Below are 24,840 nucleotides of genomic sequence, written 5' to 3'. Positions count from 1 at the left end.
GTCTTCGCTGAGATCATGTTTAAGAGCAGAAAGGGCAAGCGGTAGGTATCGTTAGCATAACCCTCGCATTCTAATGAGTTCATACGGCTTGAATATAATCTCTGTCACTGTTAGAACTTCTTATTACTGGAGGCGAAGAGCCGTTCTCCGCTTCTAGTTGCTTAAGAAGACTTGAAGCGGGACTATTCTCTCCCGAACCACGTGTGATGAAACTTAATCCTTTCCAAAGTGCTGCATCCAAACGGATCGTGGCTAGCCTGGCCAGAGGCCAAGCACGACTCTGGGTTCGCAACGTATCTCGCCACTGATCGAGCAAGGCCTTACTGCGTCGAGCAATTTCAATGGTTGGTGATTGCGTAATAGTCATGAGGATAAGACTTGAAAAGTAGCACAGCTGATATCGCGCGTCTGAAATATATTAAAAAGTTATTACAGCCTCGATGAGGATGATATGATCGAGGATGCAGACTTACGAGGGTGCCAGAAACCGGAGAAGTGTTTTGCTTTGAACGCCGCGATCATCTCAACCACGACTTTAGCGCAGGCATAGCTGTTCTCGAATATGAGTGAAATGGGCTCCCGCAGGGTGTAATCTGTGCGAATGGCTTGGTAGAAAAGCGGTCTCATTAGGGCCCGTAGTATTAGCGCCTCTAGTGTCAGATGCGATAATCGTAATGCGCCGCCGTCGTCGAACTCGCTCTCTTCGAGCTCGTAGATTCTTTTGGAGAGCAGCGGAAGGCTTTGTCTCCAAGTTTCAATACGTGAACGCAAGGGCTGGGCACGGCTCAATAAAGCACCCAGGTCACTGTTTTTACGGACTGCTCGCAATGTACTGAGAACAGAATGAGGGATCAGTATCTGACAGGGAAATGTTCAGCATCTAGGAGCTCTGTCTTACTAGAATTCATTTAGTACGTCAGAAGCAATAATGCTTAGTTCACATTGAGCAATGCACATTGGTACGTTTCTTTCGACCCGCGATCGAATCTCAGGATCTGAAATGCCGTCAACTTCGAAGTCGCTGGCAACTAGGCCCCCAACATCCCAGTTGTCCTCATGAATATGGGACGGTCGAGCCACTACGATGGCATGCCAGACGTGTTGCATATAGGTAAACCACCAAAGTCGTCTCCGCAGAATGACTTCCTCCCGGGGTAGTCTCCAGTCTGAGGGGTCGTGGTTTAGCCCCATGTTCTCGGCGATGGAAAGGGCAGAGCACGTCAAAGCCCACGTGCTGAGTGGCTCTGCGACTGCAAAATTTGGAGGTGGAGCCTGCAACAGCAAGAGACAAAGCTGAAGCGAAGAGAGATGCGAAAAGCAAGTGGCACGCTGATAGCTCCTGTATGCGATCGCCCAGAGATCGTCGGCCGAGCTCTGGTCGTAGCCTTTGAGGATGCTCAACTCGTCATCCAGGAAGGAAAAGGGAAGGGCAAGGGCGCATACAGCGGCTTGGATGCCGATGGGACGAGCCGTGGACAGCTCATGGAATGGCATCGTGGAGAAGTCGGAGAGAGATAGGACGGGAAAACGGGGGTGGACATGTCTCACGTATCTGACACAGCCTGTGTTAAGGATGATGGTACTAAAGGAAAGAGGGGGATAGAGCGTCACGACGGAAAAGGTACGTTACATACAATTTGATGAGCCGAGTTCTTAGATTCATCGCGACGAGTCTGTCGAGCAAAGCAAGGTCATCTGCCTCAGTAGGACCGCCTGACTGCACCTTCTCGACAAACTTAAGCGAGTCCTTCCATATGTCTTCGCTCGTCATGACGAACTGGATAGGTTGTTTGCCTGCAGGTATGCAAGGCTCCTTCGCCTTTGAATGTTTCAAGAATGGCTGTAGTCTTTCATCGTCCTTGATCTTGCGAAAATCGAGTCGAAACATGCGGTATGTGTCCAACTGATCGTAGCCATAATTACGAAGCAGGTACGGATCAGACTCGCACGAATTGCCAATAAGCTGATGCGAATATCCTGGCCTAGAGTCAAGGCTGTATTCAAGGGACCAATCAACGCTGGCAGCGGACGCCGAAGCCTCTTGCTGCGAATGAGGATGCTGTTGCTGTGCACCAGAAGATTCGGGTGTCCCTTGTGAAGGTCCTTCAAACGTCAGATTGTTACACGACGCACTACTCTCCCGCGACGGACGAGAGACAGGCGACGATGTCGCGATGGAATTGGCATTGATTGGATATTGGCCTTGCTGTCCAAGTCGATGGCTGGGTACGGGCATGTTCTCGTGTAGAGAACTGTGAAAGCCAAGATAAGTCTGCTCTTCACTCGGTCTATCATCCACGAGAGTCCGCGTAGGCGGCTCTTCTAGGCTTGGGGAGAAGTTGATGAGCGCCATATCCGGTAGCCAAATCTGCGGATCATCCAGTCTCGCCCTCGCCGGAGTCAGCACATCCTGCCCATCCCGTACGTCCAGCATGTCCACCAACCCCGTATCTACATGTGTCGTTGGCACAACCGAGGCTGATCTTGCGACCATATCCTCACCTTGGGTCAAGAATTGGTTGGGCTTTTCCATACCGGACCCTCGCATGCTGCCGTCATTCTCACCAAGGACAGCGCCTAGGTCAGACTGCAAAGGGTTTTTACCGCGTCTATTTCTTCTCTGCGGCTCCCTTAGGAAGGTGCATCGGCGGCAGAGCTTGCTACACAGCGCGCACGCGGCCCCATTGCCAGGCAATTTGCAATGCGTCTTGCGTGAGCGACAGAGATCGCAAGGACGTTGCTTCTTAGATCGATATCTGCGACCGTCAGGTTCAGCGAGCGAACGCTGCGTTGTAGTAGCCATGCCCTCGTGAGATTTTGTACCAGGAAAACCTGCTGTCCTTGCAAATGGTGACTAATGGGATCGAAGTTTATTGAACAATTTTAGAATTCGAGATTCAGTGACTGCTATCTCGCCTTGCTAGCCTGTTTGGTAGATAAAATGCGACGATGTTTGTTTGCGGCCAATGTGCCCAGAGCTTCGAGTTCACGAACAGCCTTGGGAAGTATCGCTGTTTGTCTCCTCTTTGTTGAGGGCATAGAAGTCGCGGGCAAGATAGAAAGGCGTAGTTCTTCCGCATATTGAGTACAGTAGTTCAAGCTAAGGATAGATCTACCAAGGACGGCATTGCACTTCCGCCGCTAAGACAGAATTTAGCGGCATCTCGAACCGAAGAAGTCTTACAAAACTTGCTGCTGACACAGATTCTTGAACGCGGCGCAGAGAAAAATTGCTCAAAAAGCCAGAAACTGTGGGATTTATTCTGTAATAATACATTTATATTCTTTAGATGTGTGTGAGATATATTCATGATCACTGTTGGAGGGCGACAACTATGAAACCAAGAACAGCCCATGCGTGCCATCCAACAACGGATTAAATTATATGCAAATCACGAAGGCAAAGCACGCTGACAACATGACTATAAGGAACGAAGAAAAGTGTATTGAAGACCGTGGAGTTGCGCAAGTGCAGCGAAGTAAAATCTACTTTAAATAGGGTCATTTCGCGATGCATGAGCCGAATAAGATCTGCCAGTTGTGGTACTTGAAGCTAGCTTATTTTGCCGAGATCACACGAAACACACATTCTCGTCACCTCGAACACGGCAAGAGCGTCATTTTCCATTTTCCTTGGCCTTCTGAGTCGCCAGCCACTCCGTGGCAATCTGTTCGTGAGTGCAGAATTGGACCTGATCTTGACCAAAGGCAAGCAACCATTGCACGACGCGCTCGACCATCCCGATGATGTGCGCCATGCCGCTGACGTCCGGGTGGATCAGGATCGGAAAGACGAATTGGGAAACCTGCTTCTCGTCTGCGCCAGCGGCGGCAACAACGGGACTGTTCTCGCAGAGCCAGAGAAACTTGTCCTTCCACATCTGCTCCACGACCCGTGTCGAAACGTAGCCCATGCTGTTGGCCAGGTGCGGGAGGTATTGCAAGGGCATCATGTCCTCGTTGTACCAGCCACAGGGAATCTCGACGAGCGGATGCTGGCCTTCTGCGAGATATCCTTGCGGCGCAATGTTTGATGGGCGCAGCCACGATGAGGCGGGCTTTGAAAAGTCGATGCGGTCCAACGGCGGGTCTGCTGGAGTGAAGTATGGTTGAGAGTCGTGATGCATCAGAGAGGTGTCGTATAAGAATCCGTGCTCTCGGAGCAGTTTAACAGTGGTTTCGCGAATCGTATACATAGGAGCTCGATACCCACGAGGCTTCTTGCCAACAAGTTTGGTAGCAACGTCAATGCTATTTTGGAGCGAAAGATTCCAATCGTCAGCGTCTTTTCATTTCGACATGATTTTTTTGGCACATGTATACTTTGAAAGCTATCTAGCCTAACTTGAGGCTCGAATGCTTTCATTTGGCGAGTAAGAGGGGAAGACATACCACTTGATGAGGACATCTCTTTCCTGTTCCTCAGTCATTTGATATATGCCCTCATGCGCATATCCATGTAGACCGATCTCTGCTCCAGACTTGAGCACGGCCTTCGCCGCCTCAGGAAAAGTTTCTGTCGTGTGGCCTGGAATGAACCACGTCACCCGCTCCGCCAGATTGTACTTGCTGAACAGAACAAGCAAGCGATACACTCCAACCTGTCCTGCAAATATTCCAGAGCTGTAGTCAGCCATGTTGTTGCCGGCATGACAGCCAGTTCCTAGCCAATGAGAGACGGCGTCAAAGTCGACGGAAAGAGCGACCTTTGCCCTCCATCGTGGTCGACGGGCTTCAATGGACAGAGGAAGAGTGAGAGGCACAGAGGCATCTCTAGAGACATAGTATTCGCAGTCAGTGGGTAACCCCCCGTTTACTGGGGCCATGTCCTGTGGAAAGGCGCTCATGACGACGATAAGGTCAGTCTCTGCGCGAAGAGTTACAAACTGGCCCTTCTCGCTGGTCGGCTGGCGAATATCCAGGCCACCGTGATGGTCAATGGCCACGTTCATGAAAATGTTGAATGGATCCGGAACCTAATCTTGTGCAATGTGGAATTCGGGAAAGCTTTGCTTCAGCGCCTGCAAGTTTGTGCGTATTCGCTATCAGTCCGTGCCACCAAAGTTGCAGCGAGCTACGGACGGGAGCCACCAGCTATTAATACGAACCTTGTGCATGTTGTTGGTACAATTTTCATGGTATCCGTTGAACCCCTGAAGTCGGTACCTCTCAGCATCGCAAGCGGACCAGAGAATGTCATGCACCCCCTTGGTAGTGTCTTCAATCAAGGTCACCATTGGTTTACGTCGCGTGCTGTACAAAGTGTCGCCCATTCTTACGGCCACTTTCATCAACATAGTCCTGGTGTGCACCATAGACAGGTAATCTGTGGGAACTTTAGGGTTAAAGGCCCAAAAATCAACCACTTGTTTGCCATAAGTGTTGATAATGGTGACAGTCTGACCAGCTCGTACCGCCACGGCCGTTGCCGTCCGTGCCTTTAGAATGCTCGTTTCCATTTGGAAAAAGCAGACTCCAATCTGTGAACGAGCACTTTCGATTAGATTCTGGTCTTAAACTCCACCAAATGCAGAATACGTATACCTGACTCTTTGCAGAAGTTAAGGCTCAGAAAGTAAGCGGGGAATACTTGGGGTAGAACTGGAGCTTGAAGAACCCAGATGGCAGGGAGAGACTAGCAGCGACATCATAACTCTTATTACTCGTGTCAAACAAATGGGCAACCATGAAGACTTCCGCAATAGGTCAAAATCTGGAGAAGTATCTAGACCTAGGTTTGGCCGATCCTGGTGGAAGTTCGCCGCGAGCAAGGGTCTCGGACCAGGGTCAAGGCTGAGATGGCCGTGACGAGCCCAACACTTTACGGCCAACATAATTTCACTGCTGAATGACGGCGAAGTCGAATGCCGACAGCATAATCTAAGTTTCTCGCAGAAGACGCTGACAGGAAAAACCTTAAGGAATTATTACGATCCTATCGTGCTTGTTAATACCTCTCATGTGGTTTCAAGACTTTCGGCTTACCGGTATACTTGAAGCTGATTCATTCAGTTCTTCATTACAGTGATAGGCGCCGTTTGAGAACGTCCTGGTATTTAATGTGACCAATAGCAAGGCTACGTAGTGTTGAAAGAAGCAGCAAAACTTACTGATTCAATGACGAGGGTCAAGTGGGAGTCGATGTTCGAGAAGCAGGCCACATACATTGATAGGGTGGGTGATGCAATGGAATCATTGTCAGAGTATGTCATGAGAGAAGCGAAACTGTGTGTTTTCTTTTGATACGACGCAAGAGATGAGTAAAAGAGATCTTGAAATTGCTTGATCTGCACTTCACTACGTTTCTTCCACCAAAGCCAGTTCGAACATACTTGTGCGTAGATGACGCACAACGCGACAGACCGCACAGCGATTGATAAGTAATCTCGACCGTCACACCGATCTATATGTTCCAACCATATTTGTGCACAGTAATGAATTGAAGCAACGACTCCGCGGCAAGTTTCAAATGTTGGATTTGTGAGGAACACGCGTCGAGCAAAATTGATGCTGGCATGACGGATCTGAATCGCTTGCGCCTTGACCGTTGTAAGTGCGTGCCTCCCAGCCTCGGAGTCAGCGATTCAGGTCAGCTTACCGTTACTACATTACCGTACACCACGTGTACATTTCGTGCTTTCCGTCGTCCTTGCGGATGAACAGTTCAGCCACCGTGGTGTTGCCCTGCTGGTTTCGCTCCACGAGTGTTGACAGCATGTCGCCGTCGAAACTGGCGCGTTGCTTTTGGCCAGCCAATGTGGCCAGAACCGCGTTGTGCAAAGCAACCATTGCTACCTCCCCAAATTTCCTGCCCCAATATTGAAATGTATTTGCGATATGCGAAGTTTTGTGTTGATCCATGGGTGGTTCGATTCGAATATCAGCAGCTGTTGGTTCGAGACTGCGGTCAGCCCTTCGCTGGCAGCCATTTTATGGTCTCAAGCAACACAATGGAACGTGAATAGCCTCCTTGAATCTGCGTATGCATCGCGAGCAGAAGAATAATAAGGGTTTCTGCTTTCGTTCGAGGTAAATGTGCCCGAGGTTACACGAGATGGTGCTTAATATTGTGCTTAGTATTGTGGTTGTCAACAAAGAGATGAAGTCCGGCGACATGCGTGACAGGTATTCCAGGGTACCAAGGCCCCTATGAGTTCCAGTATTCGAGGGCGACGCATCAAAAGACACCGTAACGACTCTCTGTCTGGCAAATATTCCTTTATCTCGACCTCCGAGGCAACGGTAGCCCTCCATCCTCAATATCACCCACAATCAGGTCCTGGGCATTCTCGTCATCCTCGGTCTTCAAAGCCAGGCCCTCGACCACTTCCTCCTTGACCTCTCTTTTGATTTTCCTCTTTACAGTGCTTGCTGGACAAACTCCTTCCTCGGCTAATAGACAGACTTCGCACTTCCTCCCCACAGGTAGACAAACGGCTTGACCCAGTCCCACCAGCAATCCGTTGATCTCATGCCATCTCTCCTTCGGAAGCCACGACTCGAGTGCTGCCCTCGTCTCCTCTGGATTCTTGGTTTTGTGCCAGCCCCACAGATTCGTGATGCGATGCACGTGCACATCCACACCAATGCCCTCTGTACGACCCCACGCCGCTGATAGGCACAGATAGCCCATTTTCGGGCCCACTCCCTGTAACGATGTCAGGCCCTCGATCGTGTCAGGTATGTCGCCACCGAACTTGTCGCGGATATCGATGGCAGCCTGTTTGATGAAGCGCGTCTTGTTGTTGTGGAAGCCCACTTTGCCGATCAACTGGTCCAGACGCACAGGGTCCACGTCAAGGATGCTTTCGAGACGCAGGCCACCAGGAAGATTCTCCTGGAGATCCTTCATGGCGGCGGCGGTGACCGTGTCCTTGGTTTGGGAGCTAAGCATCAAGGCCACCAGAGTCTGAAACCGTTGGTCACGCGGGGACATGGTTCTGAAAGCGAGCTTTTCACAGCCCATCGTATCGACAACAGCAGGGTAGGCGGCACCGCCAGGAGATCTCATCTTCTTCACTCTGTGCACGTTAGCCTATGACGGCATTCCTTGCTCATGGCGAGGCTGGCAGACAGGGCGCAAAGCAACACTCCGTGTTGGCGACGCCTATCTGCCTAACGCCGCAAATCTCTTCGCTGGAGTTCCATACGCAAGAAAGCTTCAAACTCACTACAAAGGGTTAGAACAACGAAGACCAGAATATATCACGTGAAAGTTAGCACATACCAAGTCATACATCTTCTCCCATCCCGTAGGCGGCTCAACCGACATCGTTCCATCCTCATTCTTTACTCTCTTTGCCGGCTGTCGCCTCGTCTTCTTGGGCCCGCTAGGAGCGGAATTGGCAGTTTCGGAGACCTTGTGCTCGTACTCATAGCTGGCGAGACGACTAAGGGAGGTGCTAATGGCGCGCTTGCGCTTCCGTGACAAAGTTGATGTAAATGATGGGTCCGTGTCGTTGCTAGCCTCAGTGGAGTTCTCTTTCTTGGCACGGCGGATCAGTGAGGATGACGATGACGATGACGATGGCAACGATGATGATGTTGTTGCTGCGACCGCCGCCGAGGAGGAGCGGGTTGACCTGCGTGGGGACGCTGCGAGGGCTTGAACCACCTTTGTAGTTTCACGCGATACGCGAGAAGTCCTCATGGCTCAAGATTCACGATCATTTGACACCTCGTTGTAAATGGCAGTATGCCAGGAGACGGAGATGCGATGGCCCAAGCGAGGTCCGGAGAGGACACCGACGGCGGTACCTGCTTTGCTGAGCGGCGGACGCGTACAGGACGGTGTGTTCGTTGTACAAGGGCGGATCGGACCGTGACTTGCAGCGACTAGCAAAGACTGCGCGCTCGCATTACAATCTTTGATGATCGTCGGCGCATGAAGATGCCCATGCATGCGCTTGCACAAGACGGTCTAAGAATACAATGGCACCCGGGGAACGAGAGATTGGAGCGCAAGTAGCCTGCTGTGCGTGCAGCGTGACCGCCGACGCGGCGAGGGGAAATTACGAGCGTGCACGGCGACGAACAGTCGGGAGAACCATCCTTTGACCTGAGCCCCTGAACGGAGCGCACGCCCACGGACGACCACAAAGAAATGACGGGGCCACAGCCAGTCTGTGTCTGGTGACTTGTCCGTTCAAAAAGAGACGCTCCGCCAGCGATCGGGCTCTGCAAACAGCTGGCCAGAATTTGGAAGCCAACCAACGGCGATCGAGTGCGTCGAGTTGACAAGACGTGAAGTGGCCGCCGCATTCGACTTTTGCGTCGCCCCAGTGCTTGAGCAGCGGCACAGAGACCGCCTGTCTCTGGCGCCCCCCGTCGCCCGTCGCCCCCTCCCCCTTCCCCTCTCCAGCGCCTGCCCCCCCTAAGCCCCCCTGGACCCCCGCCAATCGCGCGCTTGAAACTCGAGTCGCGCCCGCTCGCAGGCCAAAACCCAACTCTGCCCAGCGCTACCCTGCCCGAACTTACCTTTCTCTTCGTCCTCCCCACGTCTGCGGTCTGGTCTTGTTTCATCTTGCCGCTGCCTGAAAGCGTGAGCTGCTGCGTCCACGCACTCTCTCACTCACCACACGACCCGTCCAGCCCGTCCCACGTCTCCCGGATCTCATCACATCTCGTGCCACACGAGCTCGCTTCGCGCCAAAGGCGTTCCTTTCTCCCGCATCGATCTGCACCCCTGCTCGGTCGATTGACTTTGACTGCATCAATTGCAACCGCGACCTTTCTGCTGAGTCGAATTCGCTGAGCCCGCAGGCTCGCTATCCACTGCCACAATGGGAGGCGGCATATCGAAGATCTTGGACAAGATCTTCGGATCGAAGGAAATGCGACTGCTCATGTTGGGCCTGGACGCCGCGGGGAAGACCAGTACGTGCTGTCCTGCTCAGAATCATATACACTCGTCCATTGCCGCTCCGCTCGCCACTTAGTGAGGGTGAGAATGCGCGCGTACGAGTGTGTGTGTGGTAGAGGAATGTGCATCCTGCTAACGCCAGATTCCACCACAGCCATTTTGTACAACCTCAAACTCGAATCAGATGTTACCACTATCCCCACCGTCGGCTTCAACGTCGAAACCGTGACCTACAAGAACACCAAATTCAACGTCTGGGACGTCGGCGGGCAGGATAAGATCCGCCCCTTGTGGCGGCACTACTTCAGCGGCACGCAGGGCCTTGTCTTCGTCATCGACTCGTCCGATCGCGACCGCCTCGACGAAGCACGGACAGAGCTGGCCCGAATTATTCAGGACAGAGAAATGAAGGACGCCCTACTGCTGGTGTTTGCTAACAAGCAGGACATCCCCGGCGCGATGAAGCCCGACGAGCTTAGCAGGCGGTTGAAGCTGGACGAGATTGCCAAAGATCATATCTGGAAGGTGGAACCAAGCTGTGCGACAACGGGCGAGGGCATCTTCGAGGGTCTGGTATGTGAAAGCTCTGTCTATTCGAATTCCCTCGCGGTCGAGGACCACGCGCCTAAAACCGGTCGTGACGCTGACAAATGGACTCACAGGCATGGCTGGGCAACAACGTAAAGGTGCCCGCCAAATGAGCGACGAACACGTCCCATTCTCACTGCCTTTTCCTTCGCGAATCTCAAGCCTTGGCTCGTGCTTCCGCTCTGCTTTCTGTTGTTGAGCAACTTGCCAGCACGCTACCTGGCATACAGCGAGAGAACTTACAGAGAAGGGTCCGGCTCAGGCCATCGAATCCATTCGGCGCAGGTCTGCACAGAGACATCGGAAACACATGCACGCACACATACGTACACTTCATAGACCGCCTCGGACAGATACCCACACTTTTCTTCACTGTTTTTCTTCTTTTTCCTCTTTTCCTCTCCCATGGCGGGGTTGCTGCTTGTCTGTACGAAGTCGTGGCTAGTTCGCATTGAAAAGGCGATGGTAGAAGGTCGCCAAAACGTGTGATGTATCTTCCTTTTCTTTTTGGGAAGGGTTGTTGTTTTGAACGTTGCGGGCTTATGTTGTCTTCTTATAACGCTAGAAAAAAAAAACACTATTGTAATATCTCCGAGAAAGCAGGTCTTTTATTTATTTATTTTTTCAATCACTTGTGAACCATCGTTCATCTTGTGATGAGAGAGCATATACAAAGTTCATTTCTCTTTCTGTGACTCTTTCTCTCTCGGGGCCTCGTGAATTCACTTTCGACAACTTCGAGACCAATTCTTCACTCGTGTCTACGTCCAATGGTGCCGCGCACGGGGCTTATCTATAGCTTTCCCCCCTTGCTGTCGAGCTCACAGAATGCCTTGAAGGTGACAAATTGGTCCTTGCTGTCAGCCTCAAGGACAGCCTCCGCGGTGGCTCCAATAAAGAATACGTAACCAGGCTATGGCGAGTCAGTCGGAGTGTGCACTGGAAGCGACGCGACAAGAGCGAACGTACCTTGACTTCTTCGGTCTTTGGCCCTACCGAGATCTTGCCCGACCCCTCCGTGCAGATGAGAATGCTAGGGCCTTCGATCGGGTCAAAAGTTGCCTTGGCGCCCTCGCCCTGCAGCACCGTCCTCACGACGGCGAACTCCTCGATGGGAGGGTCGTACAGCTTCGCCTCGCTGGCGTTGCTGTATGCGGCGCGGTTCAGCGTCACGTACGGGTAGTCGATCGGCTGCATCTTCTGCTCGTCGATGGGCGCGTAGCTGTACGTCAGCGTGCTGGTCAGGGTCTCGACGTCCTTGAACTTGGGTGTGAAGCCGGCGCGGATGACGTTGTCGGACGCGGCCATGCACTCCACGATGTCGCCCGAGATGTAGGCGTGGATGTCGTCCGCGCGCAGGAACATAGCCTCGCCAGGGGACAGCGTCACGTAATTGAGGAAGAACAGCACGAAGAGGCCGATGTCGTTAGGGAACTGGCTGTTCAGGCGCTTCACCAGCTCGGCGAGCTGGGCGCCCGTGTTCGAGGGGCCACCAGAGCCGGCGAAGGCGTCCTTTTCCGTCGAGGCTTGCTCAAGAAGAGCGGCCGTGGCGGATTCGATCGAGTCCTTGCTGGACGACATAAGCTTCGTAAAGGCCGACTTGAGCGCCTCTTTTTTGGCGGACTCATCTGATCCAGCGACCGTGGCCGTGAAGCTCTTGGCTTCGTCTTCTCCGACGAGCTGGCGAAGTGCCGGAACTGTGAAGAGAAAGTGCGCGATTTCGTTCAGTGGGCGGAAGCCGCAGAGACCTTCGAAGTCGGTGATGGCAATCGTCATCTCCGGCTTGTGGTTGTCATCCGGGTAGTTCTTTGGGTCCTTGGCATGCAGCTGCTCCGCGAGCTTTTTGTTCGGGTGTGCTTGAATGCTGAGGGCTTTGTTGATGGAAAGCACTTTGAAGAGAAACGGCAGCTTGTTCTGGTACTTTTCACTGACTTCCTTCGACATCAGCGCTTGATTGTCCTGGACAAGCTCTAGAAGGGTTCGGCCAGTCTGCAGGTCTTTGCTTGGGTTTGAGGGATGTGTTCCCATCCACAGCTATGCATCTTGTTAGCGGAAGAAGAACAGCATGCTGTTGTCACAGACCTCAGCATACGGCTTTTCTTCCTGGATTGAGAAGCCATCTGACGGAGTGGCGGCAGCATACTTTGCAGCGGCAGAGCTAGAACCGATCTTTCCTACATTCTTTCAGTCTGAAGAAGGAGAATCGGATGTTGTATGTCTGTACCCCATTCGTAGCTGTTCACACCTATTCCCTGTCAGCATACCCAGCCAGGAGATATAAGCCCCGCCTAATGAACACGAACCGCACTGCAATCGGATCAATGGTACCTGCATCTTGTCGAATCAATTAAAAGGCGAACAGACAATGGAGAGCAGGAGTGAAAGGACAGACTCAGGATATTCGGTGTGGAAAAGACTATAGTGCACGTGGGGTAGCTCTAATTGGATGTAGTGCGATCTCCAATGCGCTGGTGGCGCCTTCGAAAGGCGTTCGAGGTCACGCCCCGGCTTCCTCCCTTCACACGCTAGCCGCATTGAGGTCGCTCGCATCCGCTTCGCGGTGCTCTTCGCTGCCGAAACATTGCCCTTTGTCAGCCACACAAGGCAAGTCACTTGATTTCGTCTTTGCTTGGGAATGCTTACTTGATTTCATTGCGTGCACCGGAATTCCCCTTTCCTACCGACGCGCATATGAATTTCCACCATGACTGGACGAAACAGGAATCGCCCTGCGATCATGAAAGAGGCCGATGAAGAGAGCCAGCTATGGAGCGAAGTTAAGAACAGCGGCTCTCGCATTGACCAACTTGTGGTATGTTTGGATCACATTAAAAGAGCGATACGCTATTGGAGATGATGCTGACGAACGTAGGCCGAACATAATGAGAAATGGAAGAGGATGGCCGAAATCAAGCAGTTACTTGATATTCAATTTTGTGAGTGTCATGAATCTATGATATCCAAACATTGCCTTCTCTCTTTTTCAGTGGAGTTCCCTAATTTGCTGACTTCGACATAGCGAGAGACGAAGAACCATCAGAAGACCTGGAAGACGAGCTAATGAAGCTTACTCGTGAAAACGTCAAAATATGCGATGAATTGGTGGCAGCGATAGAGGGCGACTCTGAACAAGACACGAACTCTCTGCTCGGCGCTCTCAACCTACTATCAGCTCTTCGCGCCTCAAGCGAAGCAGAATCACATACGCCTGCTCCTCGCTCCTTATCAACAGCAAAATCGGGGCGCAATGCGAAGCGGAAAGGAGGCGACGCGTCTTCAGTTGTAAGCGATGACAGAGAGAGTGCCGCAGCAGATTCGCCTGCAGCACCATCTCCAAAAGTCCATATACCCGTGCCATCGCGCCTAAAAGTCAACACGAATGCGTCATCACGTGCCGGATCGGTCGGCGCAGGGAGAGAAGCGTCAGTGAAAATCGAAGAAGGAACTGAGAGTGGTGTGGATGCTAAACGTACAGGTGACCAATTTCTTACCTTCATCAACGTTCTTCATGCGGCGAGTTTATTTGTACAGCACCCCTTCGTGGATGCATCATCACACGCGCGCCTTTTTGCAGCATTTCTTTCCTCCAGCATATACATCAGCGCCACATATTCTGACTCCTTCAATTCTCAGCTTCACACTCCGATCGACCGAAATTCCAAGTCGGCACCGAAGTCCTTTACCGCAAGAAGGGCGTCGGAAAGGTCGACCCAAACGACGGCGAAGGCATGCTATGTCAAGTAACCTCCGTCATAGGCGAAGGCAAACAGCGACGATACGAAATAAGAGATGCGGATGCCGAGGCTGTTGACCCACAGCCTTATAGAGCAAGCTTGCAACAGATGACACCAATCCCTGCTTTAGGCACCGTCCTACCTGAACTGAAGCCAAAGACTCACGTTCTGGCGCTCTACCCTGGAACGACAACGTTCTACAAAGCAGAAGTTGTAACGGGGTCAAAGAAAGACGGCGAAGGTCCTCCGGAAGGCCATGTGCGTCTACGATTTGAAGGCGAGGATGAGCTAGAGCCGGACAAGGACGTTGAGAGGAGATATGTCCTGTCTGAGTGGACGGGAAAGTAGATCATAACCAATCAAGTTTATGACAACCTAGCTGCTATTTGGCTAACATGTTTCCAATTGTTGTGTCAATTGCTGTAGGCTCGATGCCAGCCTTTGCCATGATTTCGTCGAACGTTGGATCGTCGATCATGCACTCTCCTTCCTTAATCGCGTCATACGTTGCGACCCACCATCTTACAGCATTTTCTTGTTTTCCACGTTGTTCCACATAGTGTTTTATGTGCTCCTCCTTCGTCACCGTCTTCACAGAGATCTCCTTTCTTACGGCCGCAGCCACAATATCGGCGACTTCTCGCATCGTTCTTGGGTTACTCCGTTTGGATAGGTAGACGCAACGACTTCTCCACTCCGACGGCGGGGCAGCAATGATTGTAGCGTTTGCAACGCCGAGTTCTGCAATTGGAGTCCAGCTAATTTTCCGGTTGCCCTCGTCAGAGAGGATGATCTCTGTGCGATCGTCGCCACAGACACCGTAGTAGCCAAGGTACAACGGCCAGCTCTCGTTGTATAAACCTTCACGTAGTATCGTGACGTCGAATATGCCGTCCTTCTCCATCTCTCTCAGACGTGCCTCCGTTCTTTCATGGGCCGTCATCACGTTTGACTTGCTGGGATTGGCAAACGCCAACGAAGTATAATAGACATGCTTTACACCGGCCTTCTGCGCGGCCTCTAGCGCTACGAAATGATCTTTCTCTCGGCCATGCCCAGGAGGTGCAGGCACAACCGGATCGTAGTCGAGCGCAATACGTGGGCTGGACACAAGGAAAAGCTTGCTGATGCCATCGAGCGCCTTTTCCATTGACGCAGGATCATCAAAGGTCGCATGGCGAACTTGAACGCCTCGCGCAGACAGGACGTTCCATTTGCTATCTATTGGACGAGACGAAGTAAGGGCGACTATTTGATCCGGGGGAATCAAACCTCGCTCGAGCAGCGCAGTGAGTGTCGCGCTGCCAATTTTTCCCGACGCTCCGATTATTGCAAGCATGAACGGATGCTGCTGTCTATGCTCGCAGGATCGATTATGGAAAAAATAAACACCCGGAAGCGATGTGTGGATTTTCAGAGATAGCAACTATCAGGACTATGTACGGGATTACTCTGTGAGTTAGCAGAAAGCCGAACGAAGAGCAACTGGCCAGAAGAAGCTGCTAAGGAGAGAATGATGTAATCACCTTAGCATCTCACCTCTTAAACCTACTCAAGGTCTCCCACTTAGCTGTAATACTTAAGTCTTTGAGGGCATAAGAGTATTTTCTTTTCACAATTTCAGCAGACGAGTTGAAAATCAATTCCATCTGGCTCTCGGTCAGTCGCAATGTTATGTCGTCATTGAAGATAATAAGCATGCTATTTGCCCGCCGTACAGGGAGATGAATAGTTGCTGCATATACGGCTAAACATTCATAGGTTAAACCGCAGAAAGTAGCCGACTACAATTTGCTACACTACATTCGAGATCACTTGTTATAATGCAAGACTTTGCACAACACTTGAGCTGCTCGTATTGTCACGTGATTTGCGAGGTGCAAATCGACGATCCTAGTGTGGTATCCACAATGACGTAGCCTCAGCCTCGCCCCAAATCCAGCATGCGTTCAACCTACCACGAACGTGGATGTTCGTAAGCCCAGAGACGCGCTGTAGCCGTATAATCTACCCGTCCAAGTTCGTCTGTGTCCACAGCATGTGAGCGCTGACGTCGGCCCCGTAGATCCCACAGCCACGTCCAAGTTTCTTGACTTGGTTAAATGTAAAATAAAGAGAATCTCCCTCGACGTTACAAGACCTGCTTCGAATTCAATAACCAAAATTACAGAAATCGCGCTTGAGCGCCTTTAAACTGAATTACTAAGCAACAACGTCATGGAGGTCGTCACGAACGTCGTGAATGCTGCCACAGAGGCGATTTGGGGCAAGCAGAGCAGCACCGCCGAAACCGAAAAGAGAACGGCAGAAAACGAGACTGCTGGCCAGGAGCCGCTGTCTGGCAAGATTGGCGCCGGAACTGCTGACGAGCCATATGATAAGGGCAATGCCGTGGCCGACGAAACGACGTTGCGCAACGAGACGCCCGGTCAAGAGCCCCTATCTGGTGTTCAGGGTGCCGGTACAGCAGATGAACCATTTGACGAAGGCAACTCCGAGCGTACGTCAACCTTCTTTTCTGATTTTGATTTCGAATCGTCCTAGTCTGGACGAATCGTAGCTTGTTTGACGAACAACGTCGTCCTAATCTTGGCATTAGCGTCCGCCCTGAGTGAGACCACAGTCGACACGAGGCCCTTGGAGGAGGAGAGGCCGAAGCATGAATTTCTTCCGGTGAACGGAGAGCCTCCAGTTGTGGCCAAGACACCCATAGTGGCGCAGGAAGAAGCTGGAGAGCTTAGCAAAGAGGATGTTACCACTGAGCAAAGTCTCAAGCCCACTGTCATCGCAACTGACGGAAGAGGCCTCGAAGCACCAAAAGCCAGTACCGAAATGGAGCCGAGTCGTAAGTCCTTTCTTCCGCTTTTCGTGGCATGCTCAGAACTCACATGGCGACACAGGTTTTGAAGAGAAAGAGGATGAGCCAACCGGAGAGCAGCTCAGTGAAGAGTCGACACCAAGCTCGACTGAGAAAAAGCCACGGTCCAAGCTCGGCAGGTTGAAGGAAAAGATGCACATTCGCTCAGGGAAACACGCGTGACTACGCGATGTTCTGGAGGGTGCCGATGGTGCCGTGGGCGTTGGCATAAGTAAAACCAAAGCCGACCAGAAGCGTATCAGCGATGCAGCGAAAGCGGCACATTTGAAAGCTGAAAGGGAGATAGAACATCCTTCATCTTATCCCTGATGGACTGTATGAATTATGAGCAGGGTGTACGGAGAAATGGTACAGATTCAGGACAGCACGTTTCTCACAATCCTCCTCAAACTTGCTTAGCGATATATGAACGAAGTCTGCAGAGACAGCAAAATACCATTTTTAAGACAAGTGTGAAAGAACGTAGTTCGGATTGCGACTGCGCCTCGTCAGGACGCTGAATCGCGATATACGCCGCCTGGAATGCACACGCTATGCACATCAACAGCAGTGATTACAATAATATATGTAAAGTCCCCCTTATCGCCCCAGTATAAAACTCACCGTTCGAAAGAAAAGAGTTTTGATATTCCTTTCCCGCTGGTCATTAATCATCTCGCTTCACCGTTCGCCTTGTCTACAGGCACTCCGTTGACTAGAACTTGTGGCTTACTGTCACTCGCAGCACGAATGTCCGCACCAGTCTCTCCGGCCCATGCATCGCTCTGCTCCTTGCGCAACTCGTCTAAGGTGACTTCGCGCTCCGCAGCGTCGACCTCTGAATCCTCAGAACGCACGTCATCAGTCTCCTTGAAGCCACTGGCAACAAGGCGCCAGAGGATGCGTAAGATGAGGTAAAACCAGAACATGTTCACAAGCTGCAAGGCGAGGAGAAGCCCGAATGTGATGTACTGCGAGATCCAGCACTTGTATTGCTGCGTCTCCCAATTAAGTTCGTAGGGCCCCACGGTCGCGAAGTCGGATGGCGTGTTGAAGTAGGTTGTTGTCCTGTCTGGGATGGATTGCAGTAGCGAAACCGTTTCTGGGAAAATCGTTGAGGCAAAATTGACGATCGGAGCTGTTACTGGTGCAAGTGCGGCAACGACAGATGAGCCATAGGACGTGAACGTGGAGAGAACAGAGAGAATCTGTTCATTGATCGGATCTGGGAAAGGCATCGGGAGGGGAAGAAGGGAAAAGAGGATCCTGAGGTTGATGAAGTGGCGCAAGTACGCCCAGGAGCAAAGGAAGATGATAAAGTAAGGTATGACGATTGGGGACTCCATGTAGTTGAGGATCTTTGAGGTCTAAATTTTTGTGTTGTCAAAATACGATCGCGCAGAGAGACGAATCTTGGGGACTTACGGCAAGGAAAAAGTCGGAGATGTCATGAGTTGTGTACACAGCCAGGCCCATATATGTGAAGTGGAAAGCGTAGGAGAGATATATCAGCGAGATGGTAATAATATGATGGGCAACTAGCTCTTTGAAGTCTTTTCGTGGCTTCTCTTGCGCAAGCATGAGTACGATCATCTGCTGAGCCCAGTACGCCGCCTGGAACAGGTAGTACGTCTTGACCTCGGCAAGGTGAGACCGGTGTGGAAACCCTTCGTACATGCCGTCTGTATTGAAGTACCAGACGGGTGTCTTTTTCATGACGTACAAGCCCAAGGGCCCTAGGAAGCCGAAGTATATGGCCGTGTACGCCTGCTCCATAAAGCGAGCTTGCTTCCCTCTCGTCTTCATGCCAGCTCGGATGGCAAGCGGCCGAAGGATGCGCTGCATGGTAAACTCGCGCGTGAATGTCAGGACAATGGTGTAGAAGCCGACAAAGGCAAAGTCACGGGCGCCTTTGCCGTATTGGAGGGGCGCATCAGCAGGCTCACCCTGCTTTCGTGGGAGAGGATAGGAGAGGAAGAGCGCGGAGTGAAGAGGATTGTCTTCGGAGGGGTTGACCAAGTACAGGGCGACGACGACAAGGCAGATTATGAGTGGATTGAGCCACGTGTGCCGTAGGGAAATGGACTTCCATCGTCGATACAGAGACTTGACTTTTCTCCTTTTGCGGCCGCGGTGCGCACGTTCTGGGTTGGACTTTTGCTGGAAGCGGAGGTCAGAAAAAGGGCATCGACTTGCCACGCAGGGGAGGATGGCATACTACAGGCGAGGAAACCTGCGCTGGAAGAGGTTCATGATCGTACATGGTTGCAAGTGCAGGCACACTGGTATCGCCAGGTGGTTCTCCGCGCAGACTGGACGTGCGCCGTCTTCGAGTGCCGTCAGCGGAACCATTTGGCTTGGGTTCCGCGGCAAGCGACGGGGATGCTTCAGAGCCTGTAGCCATCGACATATCCTACGCAGAGGGTGGAAGAACAATGTACAGTCAAGAACACCTCACCAGCGAATTTATGGCGAGCACGGGGGCACTTTTTTATAAGTTCAGAGATCAAGGGTTTCGCGACGGCTCCGTCAGCGCACGACGTACCTTGGCGCTGCTAGCCCCAATGTGGGCGGAGACGGCCAGGGCTACGTTAGTTCGACGCGCGAGATGTCGTCTCATCAAACTGTCGTTGCCGCAGCGAATCACAGCACCGCTCGCGCGAGCGAGCCAATGGGCCCAGGTGAATCGCCGTCTTCTTTTGCGGATCGATGGTTCAACCGAGTCTCGAGGCCTCCTTCTCGCGTACTGCTAGGCAGGAACCTGCCTCACCCAGCCTGCCGCTTCGTCCTCCGATGGTTGGAGACTCTGGCTGAGAAGCTCGTTTCAGATTGTTTTGGCATGCCGTCGAATGACTTGAGCATATGAAGACATATCCCGTCTGCGTCACGCTCGTCCCGTCCCGTTGGACTGTGGGCCGCGGCAAACAAATTTGCAGCAACCACAACAACAAACTCCAAGAAAGGGGACCAGATGCTCGCAGCAGTGCCATCTCTTCGAGTGTTTCGCGGTCACATTTTTCCAGCCTTATGCGCTCTCCCGGCCTGGCAATCCACGTCTTGATTCTCTTTGTGGGATCTGTCGGAGCTAACTTTCTCCATTTCCCATCTACACAGACTAGACGGGGCGAGAAGCGTTTCCAAAGTGATCACACACTGCAACTCATATCGCGAGTAGCTGCGTACTTCTTCCGTTGGCCCCATAGCTCTCTGCATTTAGCCTGCTAACCGGACGAGCCGCGTCCGAGCCGAAAGGCGCTATGCGTCTTGGGGCTTTCCGGCTACTGGTGCTGTCTAACGTCAGAAATGCATATTCCTCGACCTAAGATCTAGAGTACATACTCGTTCCATGTTTACTAGAATCGCTAAAAGTGCTCTGCCTCTTCGTGGTTCTATAGTTCGAAATGGAAAATTTTCTCCAATTTCCACTTCTAGATATGATTCATGTCTTGAAGTGGAAACTGACATATGTCATGTGTTTGCTGCACTACTGGGCAAAACTTAACAGAGTTTACTTTGGTGTAAACTCTGTCTTCGGCATCTGCTGTTCGACGACTTTTGGCATGTGTACTTTCTACGGCTGCAAGCAACGCGACATGTGCTAAATCTATCAATCGCGATCTCCAGGAACATGAATCCAGCGCTAATATCCGACCTGATTCAGCAGACCAAAGGTTACCAATAGCTCAAAACGGATGCATATGGTCTCTGGTTCCGGAGCCATGGTCTTTCAAGGTGCATTTGGAGCTCCCAGTCCTCGTGTCCCCAAAAGTGGCTGCGGTTCTGTGAATGATGGCGGTTCCCAAAGATACTGATGTCGTCGCTCGGTTGTTCAGTTTGGTTCAAGCCATGGTACAGAAGAGCACTGACAGCCACATTGGCTCAGAGTATTTGAATCCATTGGAGGCAAGGGACCGAACTTTAGTCTTAACAGATTAATGTGTCAATTTCAAGTTCACTCTCGCTTGTTTATGTAGGAGACATTGGTTTTCTTCTTACATACGGAGCCGAATCAAGTTAGTAGAAGCTCCGGAAAATAATGAGGTCAAACAAAAGCCGACAGTCACTTTTCTGCTTCTACGCCGGCGATTTCGTAGGTCTCGCCTCCAACAATGACAGTAATGTTTCTCGATAGGATTCGCTAGGTGCGACTTGCAATCCCACAACTTTCGCTCTGTCGTCCCATTGCCTCAAACGACATATCTCTTCTCGCCACGGATCAGCATCCATCTTTGTCTTCTCCTCACCGCTCATTGGTCCACCTTGGAATACCAAGCTCTTTTTGCTTGCCTCAGATAATGAATCGTAGTACTGTGGGTTAACAGCACACAAATATCGTTTTGCTTCCACATGGCTTCCAACAAGACGCGCGATCTTCTGGCTGAAGCCCAATGCCTGAAGATACTGTGCTCCCAGCTCCTCGTGTCTGATACGACCAACGCTCTCAGATATACATCCACCTTTGTCCACCATATCTTGTACGGAAACTCTCGACCCGAGAACGTTGCACAAGTCTTCAGCCGTAGCGAACTGCCCGATATCATGCAACAACGCTGCAATTATGGTGTCATCGTCTACTGGGGGGTCTGCATTTGCTGCTTGATGTGCGCATTGTAGCGAATGCTCCAACTGCGAAATGGGCTCGCCTATGTAAGGTGTTTCTGCAGACGCGTTGAGTGATGCAATGATGTGGTCAGCCTTCACTGCTGCTGTTGCGATTCTAAGATTCATTTTGAGGGCATTCTCATCATAGGAGCCGGCATTGTGCTCTCTTCGAACGCAAAGAGTTACTTCTTGAATGCTTTGTAGCCAAACGAGAGCCTCGGACTTCTTGCCATGAAACCACGTGCCAGAACTGTGGAGATCGGCTTGTCGCCGTTGTGGATCCTAGAGCTACGGTATCGCCCTTGGTATCTCGGACTTTTCTGAACTTCGGGCTGGAGCATATAAGATGACGGCGATCATGGGCGAAATACATGTTGAGAATGACAAGAAATTGTTTCCGAAACGTGTAGAATTTGTCTCTCGTCACGAAAATGAGCTTGTCTACGGAGCAAGTGCACTTCTTTCATGACCATGGATATTTAATCTTGAGAGATCTATTGAGCGAGCAAGAAACTCGAGACATCAAGGAATGGGCACAAGAGATCCACGATTGGAAGCCTACTCAGGACTCTGCATTCATGCCCTATGAAGTGGGTTTTATACCGCATTCTGGCTTGAAGTCTCGGTGCTAAAAGACGTAGGAAATCAACGCTCGAGGCGAGAGGGTTTTATGTCGTACCGAAAACTTTGTGGACGTTCATCGTGGCTTCAATGATTTACTGCGAAGCGAAAAGTTGCTGAACATACTCGCTCAACTTTCTGGCGAGCCTATGCTTTTGTTCAAGGAGAAAATTAATTACAAGCTCTCCGGGAGTGGTGGCTTCGCTCCACACATTGACGCTGTAGCGTATACTCATGTCAAGAACATCAAGCACCTCACTATCTTGCTGGCTGTGGATGAGACCAACATGAAGAACGGAGGCCTTGAAGTAGTTGATGGCAGCAACGCCATGGACATACCCATCAATGAGAAAGATCATTGCATAAGCCAAGATTGGGTGAAGGAACAGATCTGGACGCCCGCTGAACTCGAGCCAGGTAAGTTGCGTGTCACACGCCCACACGCCATACCACGACAATCTGACCCGAATGCGCGTTAGGTCAACTGTTGATTTTTGGCTCCTATCTTGCCCACAGGAGTGGCGTCAATGCAAGCAGCGGAAGTCGCAAAGCGATATATGCAACGTACAATTGCGCAAAGGAAGGCGATCTGCGCAAGGCATATTACGAAGACCGTGCTAGACTTTGGCCTGCTACGCACAAGAGAAAGGAGGGTGAGTCGTATGCGGAAGGCTCCTTAAGATATGGTTTTGGTAGCCCAATGCTCAGCGTCGAAAGCGGAAGACAGCTGGTGTTTTAGAATCCAGAACGTCGTCATGTAAGTAATCCAGTCAAAAGGTCGCATTTATCTAGTCGCTCTTGCAAGTGGACATGCTGTTCGAAATCTGGACATGCCATGGGATGAAAAAAAGAAAAAGCAGAGCTTAAATTGCGTCATGAATCCTCCATCTGGTACGCGTTATAGGAATGACTGCAGTTATTTATTTTGTCTTGAGCTGTCACACAACGCTCGGTCGCGTGCTTTCAGCAGCTGCTTAAACAATTTCAGTCACTATACTTAGTAGAGTTGATTTACTGCCAGGACATAGCGGTGCTGACGCATAACATAGTATCTTCAGCGAAACGATTCGAATTGTTCGCTTACACTGAATTAGGACTGGAAGGATCTCACGTACCGAATCCAAGGGTATTCATCACAACATCTAGTAGGAATATTGTTCTTCCTATCACATAATTCGACATGCTAAGTCCTACTACATCTCTTGTGGATTTCAGTTACGAACTATGATATTGAATAGGAAGGAGTGAGCTGCTATAACTATCGTAATCGAGGGCGCCATATCGGAAACTTTGGCATGAAAATGAGCATCTGACGGTCTAATATAAGACTCTGAGGATCATCTAAGTAACACGGTAGTCTAGCTTGGGACTCTGATGCGGAATTGAAGCTCAAAAAATACTAATTTCCTTGGCTCTGAAGACTTTCTCACTCGCGGTCGACATTTGCAATGCGGAAAGAATGCTTTCCAGGCTCTAGCCGTGAATGATCACGCTGCTGCGACCGTTGTCGGCTTCATGCTTGCAGAGCGGCTTTTATGAGCGCTCCGTCATTGAGATGTCAGTACTTGACTTGCATGCAAAGCTTAGTGGCTCTGCGAAGCACCCGGGTGCGAAATGGCCAGGCGCGGCGAGTAGGTGTTGCCTCTTGGCGAGAGCAGTCGACATTGCTTTCACTTTTGATACGTTCCTCATGCATCGTGACGCGTTCAAACTCCAGCGGCAGCCTCCCCAAGGCCTTGGACTTTGGTGAGCTCCTCCTTAGTCTCATTCATACATACGTCTACATCAAGGTCCTCCATCACCTGCACTACGAGCCTTATGCTTTCAAAGAAACCATTGACGCTGACTCGAAGCATTCGGTTTGTCGTCGCTCGGTACATAACACGCAACACGGTCTTGCCGGTATTTGCCGCGAGGCCGTCTGCCCGGACTTCCTCCCCGTCAACGATCTCAAAAGTCCTGTCCACTAGAGGACTGAGTTCTTTGTCGACGCTCAGCGATCTCAACGCAATGTTTGCCAGCCGCTCATCAGGAAACGGCACATTAATGACTCTAGTGTGTCTCTGACATTAGCTGGATCCATCCAATATGACATACGTGCTCATCACCGATCGAATTTGCAGGGTCTGGAAGGCAACTCACAATTTGCAGGGGAATTTGCCTGCCTTGGGATCTTCGGCCATGGCTGCGAACTAAGCTTCGGCTGGTAGCGACTGCACAATATCGTCACTGCTGATGTAGCGTCGAGTGTGGGTGGATGTATTACCCCAGGAAGATTTTCATCATCGCGGGGCCACTGTCAGGCAAGAGTCAAAGCCTGGTGGGGATCTGCGGTGATTCTTCATTGGTTGAAGCATTGGCGAAGGAATGACGTCGAGACGGCATTTGGATATGACCACGATATGGTATTTAATCGTGCGCCAGAGCGGTTTCTCCAGTTGGGAATACGAACAACAGAATAAGATTTCTTTCCCGAGACAAATTTTCGTAAACGGGCTAGTTGCACAGCATAGCATATATGAAGATGACCACACCGTCGCCTTCCGAGTTCTTGACGTTTATGAGATTCGCTACAG

At 51.2% G+C, this 24,840-nt stretch overlaps 10 protein-coding genes across 11 annotated transcripts; 4 read left to right on the top strand and 6 right to left on the bottom strand.

Annotated features, from left to right (window-relative positions):
• Positions 1–79: 79 nt before the first annotated feature.
• On the bottom strand, positions 80–2,647 carry PV09_05343 (uncharacterized protein; the record flags this gene model as incomplete). Its single annotated transcript, XM_016358839.1, has 4 exons — positions 1,635–2,647; positions 899–1,552; positions 474–832; positions 80–408 (listed from the first exon to the last, which is right to left on the bottom strand). The coding sequence occupies exons 1-4, from the start codon at positions 2,546–2,548 to the stop codon at positions 80–82; spliced, it is 2,256 nt and encodes a 751-aa protein (XP_016213458.1). The 5' UTR covers positions 2,549–2,647.
• Positions 2,648–3,617: 970 nt separating this feature from the next.
• Positions 3,618–5,568, bottom strand: PV09_05342 (the record flags this gene model as incomplete). 2 transcript variants are annotated; one of them, XM_016358838.1, is made up of 4 exons in its annotated part: positions 5,545–5,568; positions 5,109–5,480; positions 4,393–5,021; positions 3,618–4,251 (listed from the first exon to the last, which is right to left on the bottom strand). In XM_016358838.1, the coding sequence occupies exons 3-4, from the start codon at positions 4,950–4,952 to the stop codon at positions 3,618–3,620; spliced, it is 1,194 nt and encodes a 397-aa protein (XP_016213457.1). In that variant the 5' UTR covers positions 4,953–5,021; positions 5,109–5,480; positions 5,545–5,568. The 2 variants fall into 2 exon arrangements, with proteins under 2 accessions (XP_016213457.1, XP_016213456.1); XM_016358837.1 differs by having other exon boundaries at positions 4,393–5,480.
• Positions 5,569–9,437: 3,869 nt separating this feature from the next.
• PV09_05341 (ADP-ribosylation factor 6) lies at positions 9,438–11,142 on the top strand. The gene is made up of 3 exons (XM_016358836.1): positions 9,438–9,876; positions 10,017–10,435; positions 10,525–11,142. The coding sequence occupies exons 1-3, from the start codon at positions 9,783–9,785 to the stop codon at positions 10,561–10,563; spliced, it is 552 nt and encodes a 183-aa protein (XP_016213455.1). The 5' UTR covers positions 9,438–9,782; the 3' UTR covers positions 10,564–11,142.
• Positions 10,986–12,888, bottom strand: PV09_05340 (mannose-6-phosphate isomerase, class I). Its single transcript, XM_016358835.1, has 5 exons — positions 12,754–12,888; positions 12,675–12,695; positions 12,533–12,624; positions 11,420–12,484; positions 10,986–11,363 (listed from the first exon to the last, which is right to left on the bottom strand). Exons 1-5 carry the CDS (start codon positions 12,782–12,784, stop codon positions 11,244–11,246), a joined length of 1,329 nt encoding a protein of 442 aa, XP_016213454.1. The 5' UTR covers positions 12,785–12,888; the 3' UTR covers positions 10,986–11,243.
• Positions 12,889–13,030: 142 nt separating this feature from the next.
• On the top strand, positions 13,031–14,589 carry PV09_05339 (uncharacterized protein). The gene is made up of 4 exons (XM_016358834.1): positions 13,031–13,262; positions 13,323–13,386; positions 13,470–13,919; positions 14,084–14,589. Exons 1-4 carry the CDS (start codon positions 13,155–13,157, stop codon positions 14,530–14,532), a joined length of 1,071 nt encoding a protein of 356 aa, XP_016213453.1. The 5' UTR covers positions 13,031–13,154; the 3' UTR covers positions 14,533–14,589.
• On the bottom strand, positions 14,534–15,861 carry PV09_05338 (uncharacterized protein). The gene is made up of 2 exons (XM_016358833.1): positions 15,711–15,861; positions 14,534–15,619 (listed from the first exon to the last, which is right to left on the bottom strand). The coding sequence occupies exon 2, from the start codon at positions 15,521–15,523 to the stop codon at positions 14,567–14,569; it is 957 nt and encodes a 318-aa protein (XP_016213452.1). The 5' UTR covers positions 15,524–15,619; positions 15,711–15,861; the 3' UTR covers positions 14,534–14,566.
• A 311-nt stretch (positions 15,862–16,172) lies between these two features.
• Positions 16,173–17,640, top strand: PV09_05337 (uncharacterized protein). Its single transcript, XM_016358832.1, has 3 exons — positions 16,173–16,684; positions 16,784–17,029; positions 17,085–17,640. The coding sequence occupies exons 1-3, from the start codon at positions 16,402–16,404 to the stop codon at positions 17,222–17,224; spliced, it is 669 nt and encodes a 222-aa protein (XP_016213451.1). The 5' UTR covers positions 16,173–16,401; the 3' UTR covers positions 17,225–17,640.
• Positions 17,378–19,523, bottom strand: PV09_05336 (uncharacterized protein). Its single transcript, XM_016358831.1, has 3 exons — positions 19,260–19,523; positions 18,467–19,201; positions 17,378–18,408 (listed from the first exon to the last, which is right to left on the bottom strand). Exons 1-3 carry the CDS (start codon positions 19,449–19,451, stop codon positions 17,713–17,715), a joined length of 1,623 nt encoding a protein of 540 aa, XP_016213450.1. The 5' UTR covers positions 19,452–19,523; the 3' UTR covers positions 17,378–17,712.
• Positions 19,524–22,001: 2,478 nt separating this feature from the next.
• On the top strand, positions 22,002–23,003 carry PV09_05335 (uncharacterized protein; the record flags this gene model as incomplete). Its single annotated transcript, XM_016358830.1, has 4 exons — positions 22,002–22,095; positions 22,154–22,233; positions 22,285–22,681; positions 22,744–23,003. 4 exons carry the CDS (start codon positions 22,002–22,004, stop codon positions 23,001–23,003), a joined length of 831 nt encoding a protein of 276 aa, XP_016213449.1.
• Positions 23,004–23,461: 458 nt separating this feature from the next.
• On the bottom strand, positions 23,462–24,661 carry PV09_05334 (uncharacterized protein). The gene is made up of 2 exons (XM_016358829.1): positions 24,407–24,661; positions 23,462–24,316 (listed from the first exon to the last, which is right to left on the bottom strand). Exons 1-2 carry the CDS (start codon positions 24,445–24,447, stop codon positions 23,971–23,973), a joined length of 387 nt encoding a protein of 128 aa, XP_016213448.1. The 5' UTR covers positions 24,448–24,661; the 3' UTR covers positions 23,462–23,970.
• Positions 24,662–24,840: the final 179 nt, after the last annotated feature.

The sequence above is a fragment of the Verruconis gallopava genome, assembly GCF_000836295.1.
Source record: "Verruconis gallopava strain CBS 43764 unplaced genomic scaffold supercont1.16, whole genome shotgun sequence".
Taxonomy (NCBI): Eukaryota; Fungi; Ascomycota; class Dothideomycetes; order Venturiales; family Sympoventuriaceae; genus Verruconis; species Verruconis gallopava.
Note: the sequence above shows the minus strand (reverse complement) of the source record. Positions and strands in the feature narration are given on the sequence as shown.

Coding starts and splice junctions, on each gene's coding strand:
- PV09_05341 (XM_016358836.1), top strand. CDS start 9,783: ATGGGAGGCGGCATATCGAAGATCTTGGACAAGATCTTCGGATCGAAG. Junction 9,877..10,016: donor GGACGCCGCGGGGAAGACCA/GTACGTGCTGTC, acceptor ATTCCACCACAG/CCATTTTGTACAACCTCAAA. Junction 10,436..10,524: donor AGGGCATCTTCGAGGGTCTG/GTATGTGAAAGC, acceptor ATGGACTCACAG/GCATGGCTGGGCAACAACGT.
- PV09_05336 (XM_016358831.1), bottom strand. CDS start 19,451: ATGTCGATGGCTACAGGCTCTGAAGCATCCCCGTCGCTTGCCGCGGAA. Junction 19,202..19,259: donor CGCAGGTTTCCTCGCCTGTA/GTATGCCATCCT, acceptor CTCCGCTTCCAG/CAAAAGTCCAACCCAGAACG. Junction 18,409..18,466: donor TCTCCGACTTTTTCCTTGCC/GTAAGTCCCCAA, acceptor ACAAAAATTTAG/ACCTCAAAGATCCTCAACTA.
- PV09_05334 (XM_016358829.1), bottom strand. CDS start 24,447: ATGGCCGAAGATCCCAAGGCAGGCAAATTCCCCTGCAAATT. Junction 24,317..24,406: donor GGCAAATTCCCCTGCAAATT/GTGAGTTGCCTT, acceptor GAGACACACTAG/AGTCATTAATGTGCCGTTTC.
- PV09_05338 (XM_016358833.1), bottom strand. CDS start 15,523: ATGCTTGCAATAATCGGAGCGTCGGGAAAAATTGGCAGCGCGACACTC.
- PV09_05337 (XM_016358832.1), top strand. CDS start 16,402: ATGGAGGTCGTCACGAACGTCGTGAATGCTGCCACAGAGGCGATTTGG. Junction 16,685..16,783: donor TGACGAAGGCAACTCCGAGC/GTACGTCAACCT, acceptor TCTTGGCATTAG/CGTCCGCCCTGAGTGAGACC. Junction 17,030..17,084: donor TACCGAAATGGAGCCGAGTC/GTAAGTCCTTTC, acceptor ATGGCGACACAG/GTTTTGAAGAGAAAGAGGAT.
- PV09_05340 (XM_016358835.1), bottom strand. CDS start 12,784: ATGCAGGTACCATTGATCCGATTGCAGTGCG. Junction 12,485..12,532: donor AAGAAAAGCCGTATGCTGAG/GTCTGTGACAAC, acceptor CAAGATGCATAG/CTGTGGATGGGAACACATCC. Junction 11,364..11,419: donor CAAAGACCGAAGAAGTCAAG/GTACGTTCGCTC, acceptor GACTCGCCATAG/CCTGGTTACGTATTCTTTAT.
- PV09_05339 (XM_016358834.1), top strand. CDS start 13,155: ATGACTGGACGAAACAGGAATCGCCCTGCGATCATGAAAGAGGCCGAT. Junction 13,263..13,322: donor CTCGCATTGACCAACTTGTG/GTATGTTTGGAT, acceptor TGACGAACGTAG/GCCGAACATAATGAGAAATG. Junction 13,387..13,469: donor GTTACTTGATATTCAATTTT/GTGAGTGTCATG, acceptor ACTTCGACATAG/CGAGAGACGAAGAACCATCA.